Here is a 16,204-nt window from a genome sequence, read left to right as displayed (position 1 = left end):
TTCGATGTAGAGGGACAAAAGGGTGGGTCACGGAACGGACATGTGCAACAACCGTTACAAAACGGGTTAATAACCGGTTTTTCTTTGAGTGATTGTACACATGCATTCCAATCTTGGTGACTCACAAGCCATAAGAACAGGAGATGGAATCAGAGTCTATTTCAATAAAGATTGGAGAATAACTTGTTCAACTCTAGCATCCTTCTGGAGTCTTGAGCCACAGCACAGTGGGAGGCAAATGTGTGGACTGATGTGGTTGCTGCTGTACAAATGTCAACAACTGGAACTTGTGCTAGAAAGGCCACTGAGGCCAACTGCAACCTCACCGAATGAGCTGAGACACTGTCAGGCAGAGCGACATTAGCCAAGCCATAGCACATATGTACACAGGATGCAATCCAGGAAGAAATTCTCTGGATGGAGACCGACCTCTTTTTCTGTCTGCCACTGCTATGAACAGTTGGGATGATTTAAGAAAGTGTCTGGTTCTGTCCAGGTAAAACGCTAAGGCTTTCCTCATGTCCAAGGTATGCAAATGCTCCTCTTCCTTGCTCACGTGTGGCTTTGGGTAAACTACGGGCAAATAAATTGGCTGGTTTATGTGGAAAGAAGAAACCACCTTTGAGAGAGAATGCAGGTCCTTAAAAAAAGATCAGATATGAAGGCATTAATGCCCACAGCTCCCGTATTATTCTGGCAGAGGTAATGGCCACCAAAAATGCCACCTTAATTGATAGATGCAGCAGAAAACAGGTAGCTAGTGGCTTTAATGGGGAACCCATATATCTTGGCAATACTAAGTTTAGATCCCACAGGACAACTTGATCTTGCACCTAAGGGTTTAATTTGACTAAGCCTTTTCAAAACTTTATTGACATATCATTGGAGAAAATAGAGCGATTGTCCACTTTAGGATGGAGTACTGAAATAGTTGTTTTATGTACCTTGAAGGAACTGACCCCCAAACCCTGGTTGTGTGTTTCAGGTATAATAATTCAGGTCTAGAATCTGGTGAACTGAAGAACTTGTCAGCAATAATCCACACTGGCAGGAACAGATAGAAAAACCACTTCCATTGACAGAGGCAAGTTACTCTTGTAGAAGGCTTTCAGCTATTCAGCAGGATCTCTTGATGTCTTTCAAGTAGGCTTGCTCTCTAGTGCCTAGCGATGGAGCATCCCTGCAGTTAAGTGAAGGGACTGTAGGCTCAGATGGAGTAGGCAACTGTGATCCTGGGAGATTAGGTCCAAGTCTAGTGGAAGTGAAATGAGAAGTTTCACAGATAGCGCCAGGAGAGTGGAGAACCTGTGCTGATATGGGTCCTTGCTGGGGCTCTACGTGTGATTCTGGCCTGGTCCTCTCTTATCTTTAGTAACACCTTGTCAATGAATGGAATTGGTGGAGAAGCACAGAAAAGCCTATCACCTGTTATGGAACCTGGGCTGTGACTCCACAGGGAGCAGAATTAGTGGACACCTTCTGTTGGACTTTGTTGCAAATAGGTCTATCTGGGGAAGCCCCCACTGCTGGAAGATGTATCTGGCCAAGACATCACTTGTGGTGACTTGTAAATGATCTGTTCAGGTGGCCTGCTAGGTCATTCTGTATTCCTCGCAGGTAAGATACTTCTAGATCTATCAAGCTGGCAATGCAGAGCTCCCAAAGTAAAGTTGCTTCTGGATAGAGCAGAGAAGAGCAGGCTCCCCATTGCTCGTTCAGGTAAAACATTTCCATTGTTTTGTCTGTGAGGACTAACAAGCTGCTTCCGCTGATCTACATCAGAAATACCTGGCATGCCAGACTGACAGGTTTCAGTTCTCTGACACTGATGTGTAAAGCTGAGTCTTCTGAGGACCACGGACTCTTAAGTCTAAGTAACCTTGCAACTCCTGGAGGGGTCCCGACCCCTATTTTGAGAACCTCTGAACTAGACCATTCTTGACATTTCATAGTGACCCGTATGCTAATCTTCACTAATCGGGAAGATACCACATATACAGAGAATGTGCTAAGTGCTAGCAATGTTTATTAAAACTGAGATTCTTTAGTTAATTATTGCAGTCTTAAAAAAATAAATACCGCTCTCCTTCCTTTTCTGTGTCTATGTGTGAGCAAACTCACTCCTGATGGGCAGTGCAAGGAGGTAAAAGCTCAGATGACAGTTAAATCTGTTTTGAAACCTCCAGGAAGTAATTTCTTCCTCCTCCAGATGCTCTTGTACTTCTGTTATTTCTCCCCCTTAAGAGCTCCACACTACAGCAAACCTCTCAGATACAGAGGAGGTATGCATGTTGCTCCCTCCAAAACCACTCGATCCCATGCCTAAAGCACTCGGAACAAGTTGGTCTCACCCCAATGTCAATTCAGCCATTTTTAAGCCACAGAGAACAAAATTAAGACAAATATCAGATTTTGCCCCTTTACAATACTCAACAATACAGAAAAAGCTGTAAGTAATTTGTCCATCACATACATTAACAACTTGACACTAAACATGCATAAAAGGCTAGGATTTTCTAAGGAACCTAAAGGAGTAGGGTGCCTAACTCCCTTATGATACTTTGAAAATGCAAGCCAAGTACAAGATCCTGCAGCACAGACTTGATATTTTACCTGAAAAGTAGTTACTGTTAATATAGACTTATTGGCTTTGTGGTGTTCTGTAAACACACGACAAAGGGTGCAGTTTGACTGGACACCTTCAGACTATAGCACTGCCCATTGACCGACATTGCCGTTTTACTGCAGGGTGATTTAACTTTTTGGTGGTTTAGAGCAGTGGTTCTCATCCAGGGGTACACATACCCTTGGTGGTATGCAGAGGTCTTCCAGGGGGCAAATCAACTCATCTAGATATTTGCCTGATTTCACAACAGGCTACATAAAAAGCACTAGCAAAGTCCGTACAAATTAAAGTTTCATACAGACAATGACTAGTTTATATTTCTATTCCAACTGATTTATAATTGTATGATAAAAAGGAGAAAGTAAGTAATTTTTCAGTAATAGTGCGTTGTGACACTTGTATTTTTTTTCTCTGATTTTGTAAGCAAGTAGTTTTTAAGTGAGGTGAGGTGAAACTTGGGGGTACGCAAGACAAATCAGACTCCTCAAAGGGATACAGCAGTCTGGTTGAGAACTACTGGCCTACAGCGTATGTCAACATGCTGGCTCTTTCTCCCCAATCCCAAAGAGTATGAGGTTTTTTGCCCTTCTGTGTCATCTGGCCTTCTTAAATTATTTTCCCCTGCAAAAAATTACATACTGATCAGTTACCTACTTGAGGAACATACACACTCCAGCTCCACAATGGAGAGCATGAGAGGTACAGGCTCCCAGCTCCTCCCCATTCACCAACTCCTGGCAGCAGGTATTCTGGGAGCACAGCATGGTGCCACAGAACAAACATAACATTGGGTGCTTTCGTTCATCGTCAAAAGACCGTGGGCACCTGTAAAGAGAAAGGTGGTAATTATTAAGTGCAGTATGGAACCAAAATAGTTATTGCAAATAGATTGAAAAGGTTTTAAAAAATACCGTCAGTCATGCTGGTTTGACCCAAAGGCCTTTTTCAGAAAAGAGGCACCGTTGATCACAATGCCTCCTCTGAAACTATCTGGTAAAATTCGTTCTAATTTTTCCCATAAGGAAGAGGTGCTTCCCTCTAGTATAGATCAGCTGGGGAGGGGGGAAATTTGGTATAAATTCAGTGAAAGCTTTTCTAAAGTAACTGTCATTTTTGTGATCACATGGGACATTATTCTTCCCAACATTACATCTACCAAGTGATGTTCCAGAGGTTCTCAAGCTACAGTTTTGCAAAGCATTGCTCCAAGTCCAGGCCTGCTCACATGATAGTAATTGTCCTCTTCATTTCCTAACTGCTAACACAACTAAAACTACATTTAATATTTTCCTATTAATTTTCCATGTAATCAATGGCTCTAGTTGCCATTGAGATCTTATTCAATTGCAAATGGCAGATAAGGTGACCCACGCAATGGTGAATGGAAGGGAATGGTCGGCAACCATCTTTCTGCTAAGATGTGGATCACACTATACACGTTGACAAACTCCTGCTGTATTTAATGGAAACAAACGAAAGGAGAAAGCTGCATCAGCGTATAGATTCCAGCAGGACCCAAAGATTCCTAAAATGCATATTAAATCAGCACGAATGGAGTGAGAAGACCTCCTCTCCATGAATAATGTACCTCTCTTCAGTAAATCATTAACGCAGATGCACATTTCTCAAATTGGGTCTTATTAAAACTAAACTGAGGAAATGCAGGATTAGGAACTGAGTCAAGTCAAAACTGGAAGTAAATTTGGTGATGTTATTCTAGCCCATTTATACAAATAACAAAACTGACATACAGGCACAGTACTAGGATGCCAAAGTGGGTAAGGTGATGTAGGTCAGGAGCAGCACTGGCAGGGCGACATAGCATAACTTGCTTGGTGCCTGCCTCCTCACTATTCACAGATCAAACAAGTGGTTCATTCATGAGCATTAAGTTCACTACTGTTAAAATACAAAAACTTCCAAGAGCAAAATTCTCTTTAGAAAGAATTAAAAAGCACATTGGACTATATCCATGATTCCATGTTTTTCCACAGGAAGTGAAACGATATATTTTCACACGGTCCTCTCTGCTACTAACACTTCATCTGTGGGCCAGGTTCAGCATTCCTACTCGAAGCCAATGCCAAACCTCTGGTCCTGAAGTGGGCAATGGTGAAAACAAATGTCAGCTATATCAAACCTACATTTGTTTACTGAAGTGTGTCAGTGCTTTAAGTTGTAATAGTTTTATATATGGTCATTATGTGAAAAGTAAGTAGCATCATACTTAAAATGGACTGCTGGTTACTGGTGGCTGGGAACAAAACAGTATGTTCACTACAAATTTTGCAATACCCTTCCCAGACTTGAACATCACAGACAACGGTTCTTCCTGGATTGGTGAAGTGGCAGCATCTGATTTCCATCCCAGAATTGTTTCTGTTAATAGTTTTGTCACGTGTCACATGGGTTACACTAATTGCAAGAATATGAAAAGGAGAAAACACTTGACAAGAAGGCAGATCAAACTGATACTTTTTACCTAAACAGAGAGGCTTGATTCAGGAGGCAACTGTAGTCTTCTGGAAGCTCTATCAAATTATTTCTTTTCCTTGGATATCTAGTAAATGAGTAGAAGAAGAAATACTGTAAAAAATATTAATGAAGGATAAAGCCACACAAAGATCACAACAAACAGAATGGACACACACTGCCAATAATTCACCACGCTGGTAAACTCCCTGTCCTCTCTTTCAAACTCTCAGGGCCCAGAATCATGTCACAACCTCTAGCAGCTACAATAAGGGATATAAGACAAACCACACAGGAAATGTTTCCACAGTAAATGTACAACAAAAGGTAAGAAAACTAAGTTTGCATGGAATGGGCATACATTTTACAACCCAATGAAGGTTCTCTCATGTTACCAATCGTTACATTAGCCTACCCCAGAAAAACGCTGATCTCTGACTGGCGCGGTAAAATGTTTAATGTTCTGAGGGAATAGTAATTGTTTAGTCTTGATAAAGGAATCCTGTAAAGTCATTTCAAGAGGCGGGCGGGTTTATGGCAAAGGTGCAAAAGGAAGCAAGGAATCCCTAACTGCAAGACTTGCCCTCATTTAACTACTCAGAGCCCAACTCTTTCAACTGTTACAGATCAAAAACAAAGCCCAGAAAAAAAAATGAAACTAACCTTACTGAAATGTTTTTCCCTTTAAGAAAACTTAGTACAGCAGGGTCAGCACACCACCTGTATCAGACAAATATTGACAGATTATATTGTATGAACACTATATATAATTAATAACCGTAACTAAAACAGATATAAAAAGTAGTGAAAAATCTTGAAAGTTTATGCAAGAGAGAAATCTATTTTTAAAAAACACAAATTATAAAGATTTCACCAGAATGAAACACACACGTAAAAGATGTTTGCACCATCTGCAAATGCTGACTCTCTCAGAATGTAAACGTGGACTACACACTGCTTCCCTTGGAATACCTATTGATGAAGGTTGTACATTAAAATATCCTACATTTTAAATGTAGTATTTATTGCTTCTAGTGATTGCTTTTCAAACACTTTTTTAAAATGCACCATTGAAAATGTTTACTGTATTTATGTTTATAATGGAACAACATATCCATCTACACAGTGTAGTAAGCTACTATACTGCCAAGCTGCTAATCACAGGAATGAAATGACTGCTTTGGTATTCTTGCTGAGACAGTTATTTTATATTACTTATACAAAGCAGAAGAGAAGAGGGACCTCCAGCAACCGGTCGTTTTAACTGATGTGTATCAACAGCATTTCTCAGAAACAATGGATTTTTATAAATAAACACACACACACAAACAGCATTATCACTACATAAAAGATCTGGTCTCCCATTTGGAATCCCTATGCTTTGGGCTGGGAGCGCTATTGTGGAGATAATGTATTCAGCCTCAGCTGGAAGGAGTGTCTTGTGTTACTTAAAAACACACACACACACTATATTAATTTTTTTTTCTTATAAGCGACCATTTAAGGGACTTAAAAACCCAGTTGCTTACTGGAGGTTGTTCTTCAAATAAAAATGAACCAAATTATATTCAGTACATCTGGGGATAATCTGAGACAGCATTGAGACAGAAGGTTGGAGTCAACAGGCTCAAAATGTCTCTTTGGTTGAAGTATGCTAGACAACACAGATGCCTCATGATGACAGAGGGCAAGTGAGAAAAACTGGTGGTGAAGCAGATAATTTCACCAGGAACCAAGAAAACCAATTACTACAACAAAATGTTAACTTTAATATTGCACACAATGGACTCAGCTGAATGTGGACATTCTTCAAGACAGTGATCTGGAAGTTTAAGTAGTTTTTCTTAGTTTTAACCAATCCTTCCTTTACAGATAGATTTCTACATCCATATTGTCGGGGTAGTACCCTACTTTTAACTAGTAGGGTCAACTACAGCACCTAATCAGACTCTGTTTTGGAAATTAGGCAGGTATAGCCCAAAAATAGAACTGGCAGGTTATACTTTATGCCATACTAAGAACCCTGCTTTCAGATACCATCATAGTTGCTACCTGTCCTGTGGGCAGATAGGGCAAACAGGACAGACCAATGAGCAAGGAATCATATAACACAAAAGCAACACTCCAGAATAACTTCCTTCATGAATGTAATCCTCTCCACATGCAGCAATTCCAAATGACTCATTTACTCTGGTTTAATACAGCCATGATAAATTATTCTAAGATACTCAAACTGCTTAGTCAGAAGGGACCATCATAGTCATCTAGTCTGACCTCCTGCACATTGCAGGCCACGGAACTTCACGCACCCACTCCTGTAATAGACCCATAACCTCTGGCTGAGCTACTGAAGTCCTCAAATCATGATTTAAAGACTTCATGTTACAGAAAATCCACCATTTACACTTGTTTAAAACCTGCAAATGACCTGTGCCCATGCTGCAGAGGAAGGCAAACCCCCACACAGGGTCTCTGCTAATCTGATCCAGGGGACCCCATATACGGCGATTAGTTGGACCATGAGCATTTTGGCAAGACCTACCAGCCAGATACCTGGGAAAGAATTCTCTGTAGTAAATCAGCCTTCCCCTCTAGAGTCCCATCACCAGCTGTTGGGGTTATTTGCTACTAGCAGTCACACACCGGCTACATGCCATTGTAGGTAGTTTCATCATACCACTCCCTCCATAAATTTATCAATCTCAGTCTTGACGCTAGTTAGCTTTTTGCCACCATTGCTCCCCTTGGAAGCACTTCTCTCCTCTGATGGTTAGAAACCTTCATCTAATTTCAAGTCTAAACTTGTTGATGCGTTGTTTATATTCATCTGTTCTTGTGCCAACACTGTGGTTTAACTTAAATAACTCCTCTCCCTCCCTGCGAATTATCCCTCTGATGTATTTATAGAGAGCAATCATATCTCCCCTCAGCCTTCTTTTGGATTAGACTAAACAAGCCAAGCTCTTTGAGTCTCTTCTCACAAGGTAGGTTTTCCCTGTCTTAAACATGGGAGACAAGAATTGCACACAGTATTCCAGATGAGGTCTCACCAGTGCCCTGTATAATGATACTAATACTTCCCTGTCCCTACTGGAAATACCTCGCCTGATGCATCCTAGGACTGCATTAGCCTTTTCACAGTCGCATCACATTGGCAGCTTATAGCCACCCAGCGAACAACCAATACACCCAGATCTTTCTCCTCCTCTGTTGCTTCCAACTGATAAGTCCCCATTTTATAGCAAAAATTCTTGTTGTTTGTCTCTAAGTGCATGACCTTGCACTTCGCACTATTAAATTTCATCCCATTTCTATTACACTAGTTTTCAAGGTTGTCCAAATATTCTTGTATAATATTTTGATCCTCCTCTGTATTGGCTATACAGCCAAACTTTGTGTCATCTGCAAATTTTATTAGGACACTCCCACTTTTTGTGTCAAGGTCATTAATACAAATGTTAAAATAAGATTGGCCCCTGTAGTGGCACGGATGCCCCACTCCTGGAGAACAGGGGTTAAAAGCAGCCTGTTTGGGGAAGCAGCCACAGCTGCTGATTGGGGAAGCAGCCACAGCTGTGGCCAGCTCAGTTAGGGCCCAGCTGACCCTTATAAGAGGGCTGTGGGCCAGGAGCCAAGCAGAGTCTCTCTCCAGCCCTGGAGGGAGAAGGGCTAGCTGCCTGAGAGGAAGGTACCTGAACTGGAGCAGTGCTGGGGAATAGGGCAAGGGCACTGGGGAGCTCCAGCCTGGTAAAACCCCCAGGCTGCAGACCTTGTTGAAGGCCTACAGAGGTACTGGGGCTGCAGAGATACAGCCTGGGAATAGGCAAAGGCAGCAGGTCCTAACCCCTTGCCAATAATGAGTGGCAACTGCAGTCTGCCCCAGTGAGCGGGGGACTAGATGATGACTGGCAGTAGCCACTGAGACAAGGTGGGTTTAAGAGGGTTGGGGGGGACCCCTGGGAGGGGAGACCAAGAGCGTGGACCCAGAGCATGGGGGTCCTGCTGGGGCAGAACCCCGAAGTAAAGGGCATGGAGGCAAAGCATTCGTTTAGGTGTTGGACCATTCCTAGATTATCTTTAATCTCCACCCTATCTTCAGTGTTTAGCGGTCACTTCTTTTTTCCTTGTTTTCTTTTTATTTAGATGGACTATAGAACTTTTTACTATTGGTTTTAATTTCCTTTGCAACATCCAACTCTGCCTGGCTTTTGGCAGTTCTCATTTTTTCCTTACATTTCCTGACCTCTAAGAGGTAGCTTTCCTTGCTGATCCATCCCATCTTCCTTTCCTTGTAGGCTTTCTGCTTTTTCTTAAGAACCTGTTTGAGATGCCTGCTCATTGAATTTAGTCTGCAATCCTTCCCTACAAATTTCTTCCCCTTGCTTGGGATACAGGCTTCAGATATTTTAAAGTCAAAGTTGCAGAAACTAATTCCAAGCCTCCTCCACATTCAAATTCTTTAGTTCTTCCGTCCAATCCACTTCCCTAACCAATTCCCTTAATATTTTAAAGTTTTCCCTTTTGAAATCAAGGTCCCTAGATGCAGATCTATTTTTGTTTATCCTTCTATTGAGTTTAAACTGAATTAACTCGTGATCACTCAAACCAAGGTTGTCCCCTACAACCAGTTCTTCTATGAGATCCTCACTACTCACCAATAAATACCAAATCTAAAGTGGCATCGCCTCTCTTAGATTTGGTGACTTTTTAGGGAAGGAATCTGTCAGCTACCACATCCAGGAAAATCTGGGCCCTACTATTACTAGTAGCACTTGCCCTTTCCATATCACCACAAATTCCCAGTAGTATTTATTTCATTAAAATATAAAAAGGTCTCTCTTCATATCCAAATCGGATCCTGGGGGGTCTGTAGCATACAAAACGCCTCTGGTAGCTTTTTTTCCCCCCAAAGTGATTTTGACCCAACTAGACTCTGTTATCCATTCGATCACTTCTAATTTCTTTATGGTCTACCTCATCATTAATATACAATGCTATTGCACTACCGTTATTTTTATTTTGGTCTTTCCTGAACAGCACATACCCTTCAATATCTGTAATTCAGTCATGAGTATTTTCTCTTATCCCTATAATATCTGGTTTCACTTCCTGCACCAGTAGTTCTAGTTCCTCTATTTTGTTACCAAGGCTTCTTGCATTGGTGTACAAACACTTTAGTTGTTTCTGCTTAGCTTTGCCCAGATTCCTCACCCAATTAGGTACAGTCATTCTACTGCTAATATCGCCTACCTGACTGTTAGCATCATTGGTACTGGTACTTTCTTATACCCACTGCTGTATTCTCTTTCTTGATTTTCTTTCCAGTCAATATTAGAATCAGGTGTGGAGATTACATGAACACCTCCCAATCTCTCCCCTGAATTCCAAACTCCTTAAGTGGTTCAATATACACTGTTCATCAAGCCAACTCTTTTGCAACTGCAATATAGTATTGGACAGAGCGTAACCAATTATTCACTAATTTCATCTGAAATTCCCTTACAGCCATCACAAAATGGAAGGTTGGTTCCACTGCTCCCCCATCTCCAACAAGTACCTTTGGAGCAAGGGGCTTACAGTGCCCCAATATTCCTCAAAAAGCAGGAACAGATTTGTGGGTAGAGATAAATAACTACAGAGGGCCTTGAATTCTCCTTCCTCGGAAACTGCAAAAGAAGAAGGAAATATTAGGAATACATCAAACAGTTTCAGCCAGTCCATTCTCCTAAAGGTCTCTCTGAACAGGGCACACAATCAGCAGCAGACATAACAGAAAACCAGAATTCTTCTGATTCCTTACAACTTATTCATATGACTATTTTAAAGATTTAGGGCAACTTTTCAGCTACTGTAACTGGATGTAGCGCCACTGACTTTAAATGGAGCTATGCAATTTACACTAGTTAAGGATCTGGCTGAGGATTATTGTAGAATACCCAGTCTATTGTACATACATTACAGCAGCAGGATTATGCTATTTGAGTATGAAAAGAAGAAGTTACTTACCTTGTACAGTAACAATGTCTCTTTGAGAGTTGTCCCCCCTATGAGTGCTCCACTGTAGGTATGTCTGCTTCCCTGTGCTGCTGATTGGAAAACTTTGATAGCAGTGTCCACTGGGCCCACATGTGCGCTCTCTTCTTATGTTGCGCCACGAGGCTAGTCAGTGCACACAGGCTAACTCTCCTCAGTTCCTTCTCTACCACAGAGACACAGACAAGAACTCCGAAGAAGAGGGGAGGAGGGTAGGTTGTGGAGCACCCATAGAGACACACATCTCGGAGAACTATTTTTACTGCACAAGGTAAGTAACTTCTTATTCTTTGAGTAAAAAGAAAAGGAGTACTTGTGGCACCTTAGAGACTAACAAATTTATTTGAGCATAAGCTACTCTGAAACCTATTCTTTGAGTAGTGTCCCTACGGGTGCTCCACTGTAGGTAACTCCCAAGCAGTATCCCTTCTGGAGGCTGGGGCTTCAGAGTTAGGTCAATTATAGATAACCGCACTCTCGGTGAAGCTGAAGATGGCTTCTGAGGTGGTGTCCCCAGAGATCGCATAATGTTCTGCAAAAATGTGGACTGACGCCCATGTCGCTGCTCTACAGATCTCTGGGAGATAGGGACGTTCTTGAAGAAGGCGACGGAGGAGATCGATCTTGTGGACTGTGTATGAATCAAATCTGGAGGGGTCATGTTGCCAATCTGGTCACACTGTCTGATGTAATTTGAGACCCCTTAGAGAGTCTTTGGGCTGATATTGCTGAGCCCTTAGATCTTTCCCTAATGGATAGGAAAAGTCTAGGGGACTTCCTGAAGGTTCTTGTCCTATGAAGGTAGAAGGCCAGGGCTCTCCTGACATCTAGAGTGTGAAGTATAGCCTCCCTGTTGTCTTTGCCAATCTTCCAACCCAAGATTCACCATTAATTAATTGATTCATGTGAAAGGGAGAAGTTACCTTGGGAATAAATTTTGGATGTGGCCTGAGCATAACCTTGTCTGGAAAGAATACTGTGTAAGGGAGATGCACCATCAGAGCTGCTCTCTCTCCTATTCATCTGGCCAAGGTAAATGGTATCAGGAAAGCAGTTTTCATTTATAGGTACCTCAGTGAACAGGTGGCCATGGTTTCAAAGGGAGGCTTAGTCAGCCCTTTCAGTGCCTGCTTTAGGTCCTACATAGGGTTAGGAAGTTGGGTTGAGGGAAGAGGTTTATTATAACCTTGAGGAACCTTTTAGTGGTTGGGTGTGACAGCACCAAATATCCCTCTACAGGTTTGTGAATGTTACAGCTGCTAGATGGACCCTAAGAGAGTTTAGGGATAATCCTGACTTTTTAAGGGTCAGAGCATAGTCCAAGTTGTGTGGAAGAGTTGCGGTTGTTGGGGAGATTTGTTGTAGTTTATATAATCGTATTTGGCCATGAGCGTCAGATAGCTGGCAATATGGAATTGTAAGGTGGCTGAGGAATACGACTTTCTGTCAAAGAGATGAAGGCGCTTCCAATCCCTGTTGTAGGGCATTGCCCTGGATTTGTGTTGTCGGCCCTGGGAATTGACAGTGTCCACCACAATAGAATTGGATGGCAGTGAGAGAAAAAAGGAACTCCGATTCCTATACTAGGACATCATACTTTTTGTCCGTTACACATCGGAGATGCCAATTCCAAGGTTTGCCACATCATTTTAGCCGGGGCTAAGATGGTTTCACTAATTAGGAGGGCAATCTTTGAGGACAACAAAGAGTGGAAGAATCAAGGAACTGATGGTGGGTGTCCTTGACCTTCTCTAGTGTCATGTGGAGATTGTCCGCCACACTCTTTACCAGCTCCTGAAAGAGAGAAATTGTCTACCAGAGAAGGTGGGGAAGGGATGACTGCTTCATCTGAGGAGGAGGAGGAGATGGCCTTTTGTGTAGCATCCTCCTCAGTACCAGCTTATTGGTCCTCCATCTCCTGAGGCCCTAGATGCCATGGTTGAGGGAATGTGCTGCGAGGGCTCTCGGGGGAGGCTTGAAGCTCGTGAGACAGGCGGCTGGTGTGCCGCCCAAGTGTCCCAATATGGCCATTGTGGTGGCATAGGGCCTGGTGGTGGTGCCCAGGGACGGTTATACCAAGATGGCAGTGGTGGTGGAGCCATCTGTGGGTACGTTCTCAACCCTGTTTGTAGTGGGTCTCATATGGAGCTTGGGAGGTGAACTGTGAGACCATCTCCTCTGGCTCACTGTCCAACCGCTTGTTAGACAGCGGAGGGGCATGGTTGCGGGGATATCCGGTGCCCTGTAAAGGCTCAGAGCCACAATGTCAGTACTGAGAGGCGGGGACTCGGGTGCTTCTGTCATGCAGAAGGCTCTGGTTTGGTGGAATTCTGCCAGTGCCAAGTGTCCCGGTGGTGGTCCAAGGGAGATGGAGATCTTGTCTGCACTGGTATTTCCGGTGCTGGACAGGCTGCTGTTGGTAGTACCAAGGACGACTTGAGTACCGGGAGTGTCGTCTTAGGGTGCTTGCTCTTATCTCTTGGTACCACAGATTCGGTGCCCATGCCTGAAGGATCTGTGGGCCTGTCAGCAGTACCGGTTACCGATAGTCATGGTGAGGCATGGGTGCCAGAGTGTGGTCTTGGTGCTGGCGGTGCAGAGGATACCAAACGAGATGGTGATCGCTTTCGGCTACCTTTAAAAACTTACACTCTCTCTCTTTAGACTTGTGAGAGGAGTCACCAGCCTGCTTCTTTGACCCATTGGCCTTAGAAGTTGAAGGTTGTGGGGAAGACGCACGTCCGTCAGGAGGTTAAGGTCAGAGAGCTGCCTCCATGAAGAAAATTTTTTGGCTCTGTCCTTGTGGGATCTTGGCCAGAGCTGCTGGGAGAGGGTACACTTTTGCTGTATGTGGTCCTTGACAAGGCAGGGGATGCACTGAAAGTGCTTATTCACAACTGGGATTGCCTCGTTATAGGTGTGGCACTTCTTGAAGCCCAGGAAGGTGGGCATACCCCACACAGGGGAAGGGTCCCCAGTGGGGAACAGCAGGAAGGGTTGTGTTTTTTTTTTTTTTGGCAGGGTGGGGAAAAGAACAAAAACAACAACTAAAACTACAATGAGAACTGTGGAAAACTAAGTGCGAATGCGAACATGAGAACAATTAGTCTTAATGGATTGCTAATGGCTCTGTCTCTAGTCATGGGCAGTTAAGAAGGAACTGAGGAGGGTTAGCCCATGCGTGCTGACTAGCTTTGTGACGCAGCAGGAGGAAAAACAGTGCATGCGCAGGCCCAATGGACACTGCTACCGAAGTTCTCTGATCAGCAGCACAGGGATTCAGACACACCTACAGTGGAGCACCCATAGGGACACTACTCAAAGAAGAACTTTATACTGTGTTTCTAATAATCATATTTCATTATGTTTTTGGCTTGCAATCATATTCAATTTTCTTATGATCCAGTCAGAATTTACAGGTTAAACAAGGCTGTGTCAGATCTGTACTTGATTGGGAGATTTCTTAGGGCTTGTCTACACAGTGGGGTAATGTACACTGTGGGGGGGGATAAGATTTCTGTAGCACATTAACATGTTGCACCTTAATTGGTTGGTGTAGACTCTGCTGGTGTGCATAAAAGGTTTCCCAGTGCACTTTACCTGTTTCAAACAGCACTACATTAAGGTGCACTACAGAACCTTTGACACATATCAGCAGGGTCTACACAGACCAATTAACGCACGTGTTAGTGCACTTTAGAAATCACGCCCCCGTAGAGCGCACTCTCTTGCAATACAGAAAAGCACCCAGTGATGCTTAGGGACCCCAGAGAATGATGCTCATGATTCACCAGGGGACACTCCTTTCTACTGAACCAGGGCTCCAGACTGCTGTTACGAGGCAATGGAATGTACCATAAAACTGAGATCCTGACTTCTAGGCACTATATAATGTTTTTCACAAGCATCAGTATTTGATAGGGCAGCATGCTAACCACAGTGTCCTAGCCAAATTCAAACTTGGATCATTACAGGGGGAAATCAGTTTAAGGTTTTATACTTAGTTTCAATCGTTTATAGCACTTTCATTCCTCACTTCTTTTCAAAATGCTGTGTGGCACCACTGCATGCTTTTAAGATTGTTGCCATGTTTCACTACGTTTAAGTGGTGGATGATGTAATCCCTATATAACATTTGTGTAATGATTTTGGATCCTTGAGAGAGGGCGCGAGCACTTTTATAACAAAAAGGAATAAAGAAGCTAGGAAGTAAGATTATCTTTTTATTGGATTTCACTCTGCTCTATCCACACACCTCTTAGGGGATAGTCTACATGGGAAAGCCTTACAGGTTATAGTAAACAGATCTACCAGCAAAATCCAAAATGTGGACACTTTTTGGATATAAGGATGGCTTTTTTCAGTATACCTTAAACTCCTTCCCAAGAGAGACAAGCTGAAATTCTTTAGTATAACTATACCAATTTAAATTCACACATTTGCTGACACTAAAAAGAAAAACTTTTCCATATAGGCAATGCCCAGATGATCTAATTCCTTGCTTCTGTCCCTTCCATATATACTGTTTTGTTTTTTCTTTTCAAAGCAATACTATAATGATTTCTTAACATTAGTTATACCATAATGGTATAACTATTTTGAACATGCTAAAAGCTACTGTAAAAACATATATACCTTGTACCTTGAACATTTAAGCACTCCACTATTCAGCAAGGAAAATAAGTAAAACTAAACTATTACTTTCTTCTACTTACCTAACAGCAGGTCCTCAGGTGGAGACACTCTCAGCATGAAATGGAAAAACAAAGCAGCACAACGAAGGTAAGGTGTGATCCCTTTCTTAACGCAGTCCCACAGATGCCAGCCTGGAACATCATGGCTAAAGCAGCTATAACACACAAATCAGAAATATCTGTAAAAGCTCAGCGCGCGTACCCTCCTGGGCCATAACGTTTTTGGCAATTTTCAAAACAAGGTAATCACCATGTTGTCGAACAGTTCTGGATGTTGTTCTATGGCTAGTGCTCCCACTAGGGATGTAAAATGTTGACCGGTTAACTGATTAACCGATAAGCATCAGTCTTATCGGTAAGATATTCCGGTTAACATTTA

General features: G+C 42.7%; 1 protein-coding gene across 2 annotated transcripts in view; it reads right to left on the bottom strand.

Moving 5' to 3' along the window:
• UBR1 (ubiquitin protein ligase E3 component n-recognin 1) overlaps window positions 1–16,204 on the bottom strand; it is a 137,154-nt gene that overhangs the window by 3,008 nt on the left and 117,942 nt on the right. For both annotated transcript variants that reach the window (XM_074955630.1, XM_074955631.1), the window contains exons 41-45: window positions 15,847–15,980; window positions 10,656–10,764; window positions 5,762–5,818; window positions 5,109–5,186; window positions 3,281–3,451 (exon numbers count right to left, since the gene is read on the bottom strand). In XM_074955630.1, the coding sequence (XP_074811731.1) occupies window positions 3,281–3,451; window positions 5,109–5,186; window positions 5,762–5,818; window positions 10,656–10,764; window positions 15,847–15,980 (549 nt within the window). The remainder of the gene's footprint in view (window positions 1–3,280; window positions 3,452–5,108; window positions 5,187–5,761; window positions 5,819–10,655; window positions 10,765–15,846; window positions 15,981–16,204) is intronic.

The sequence above is a fragment of the Natator depressus genome, chromosome 6 (genome assembly GCF_965152275.1).
Source record: "Natator depressus isolate rNatDep1 chromosome 6, rNatDep2.hap1, whole genome shotgun sequence".
Classification (NCBI taxonomy): domain Eukaryota; kingdom Metazoa; phylum Chordata; order Testudines; family Cheloniidae; genus Natator; species Natator depressus.
This window is presented reverse-complemented; position numbering and strand designations above follow the sequence as displayed.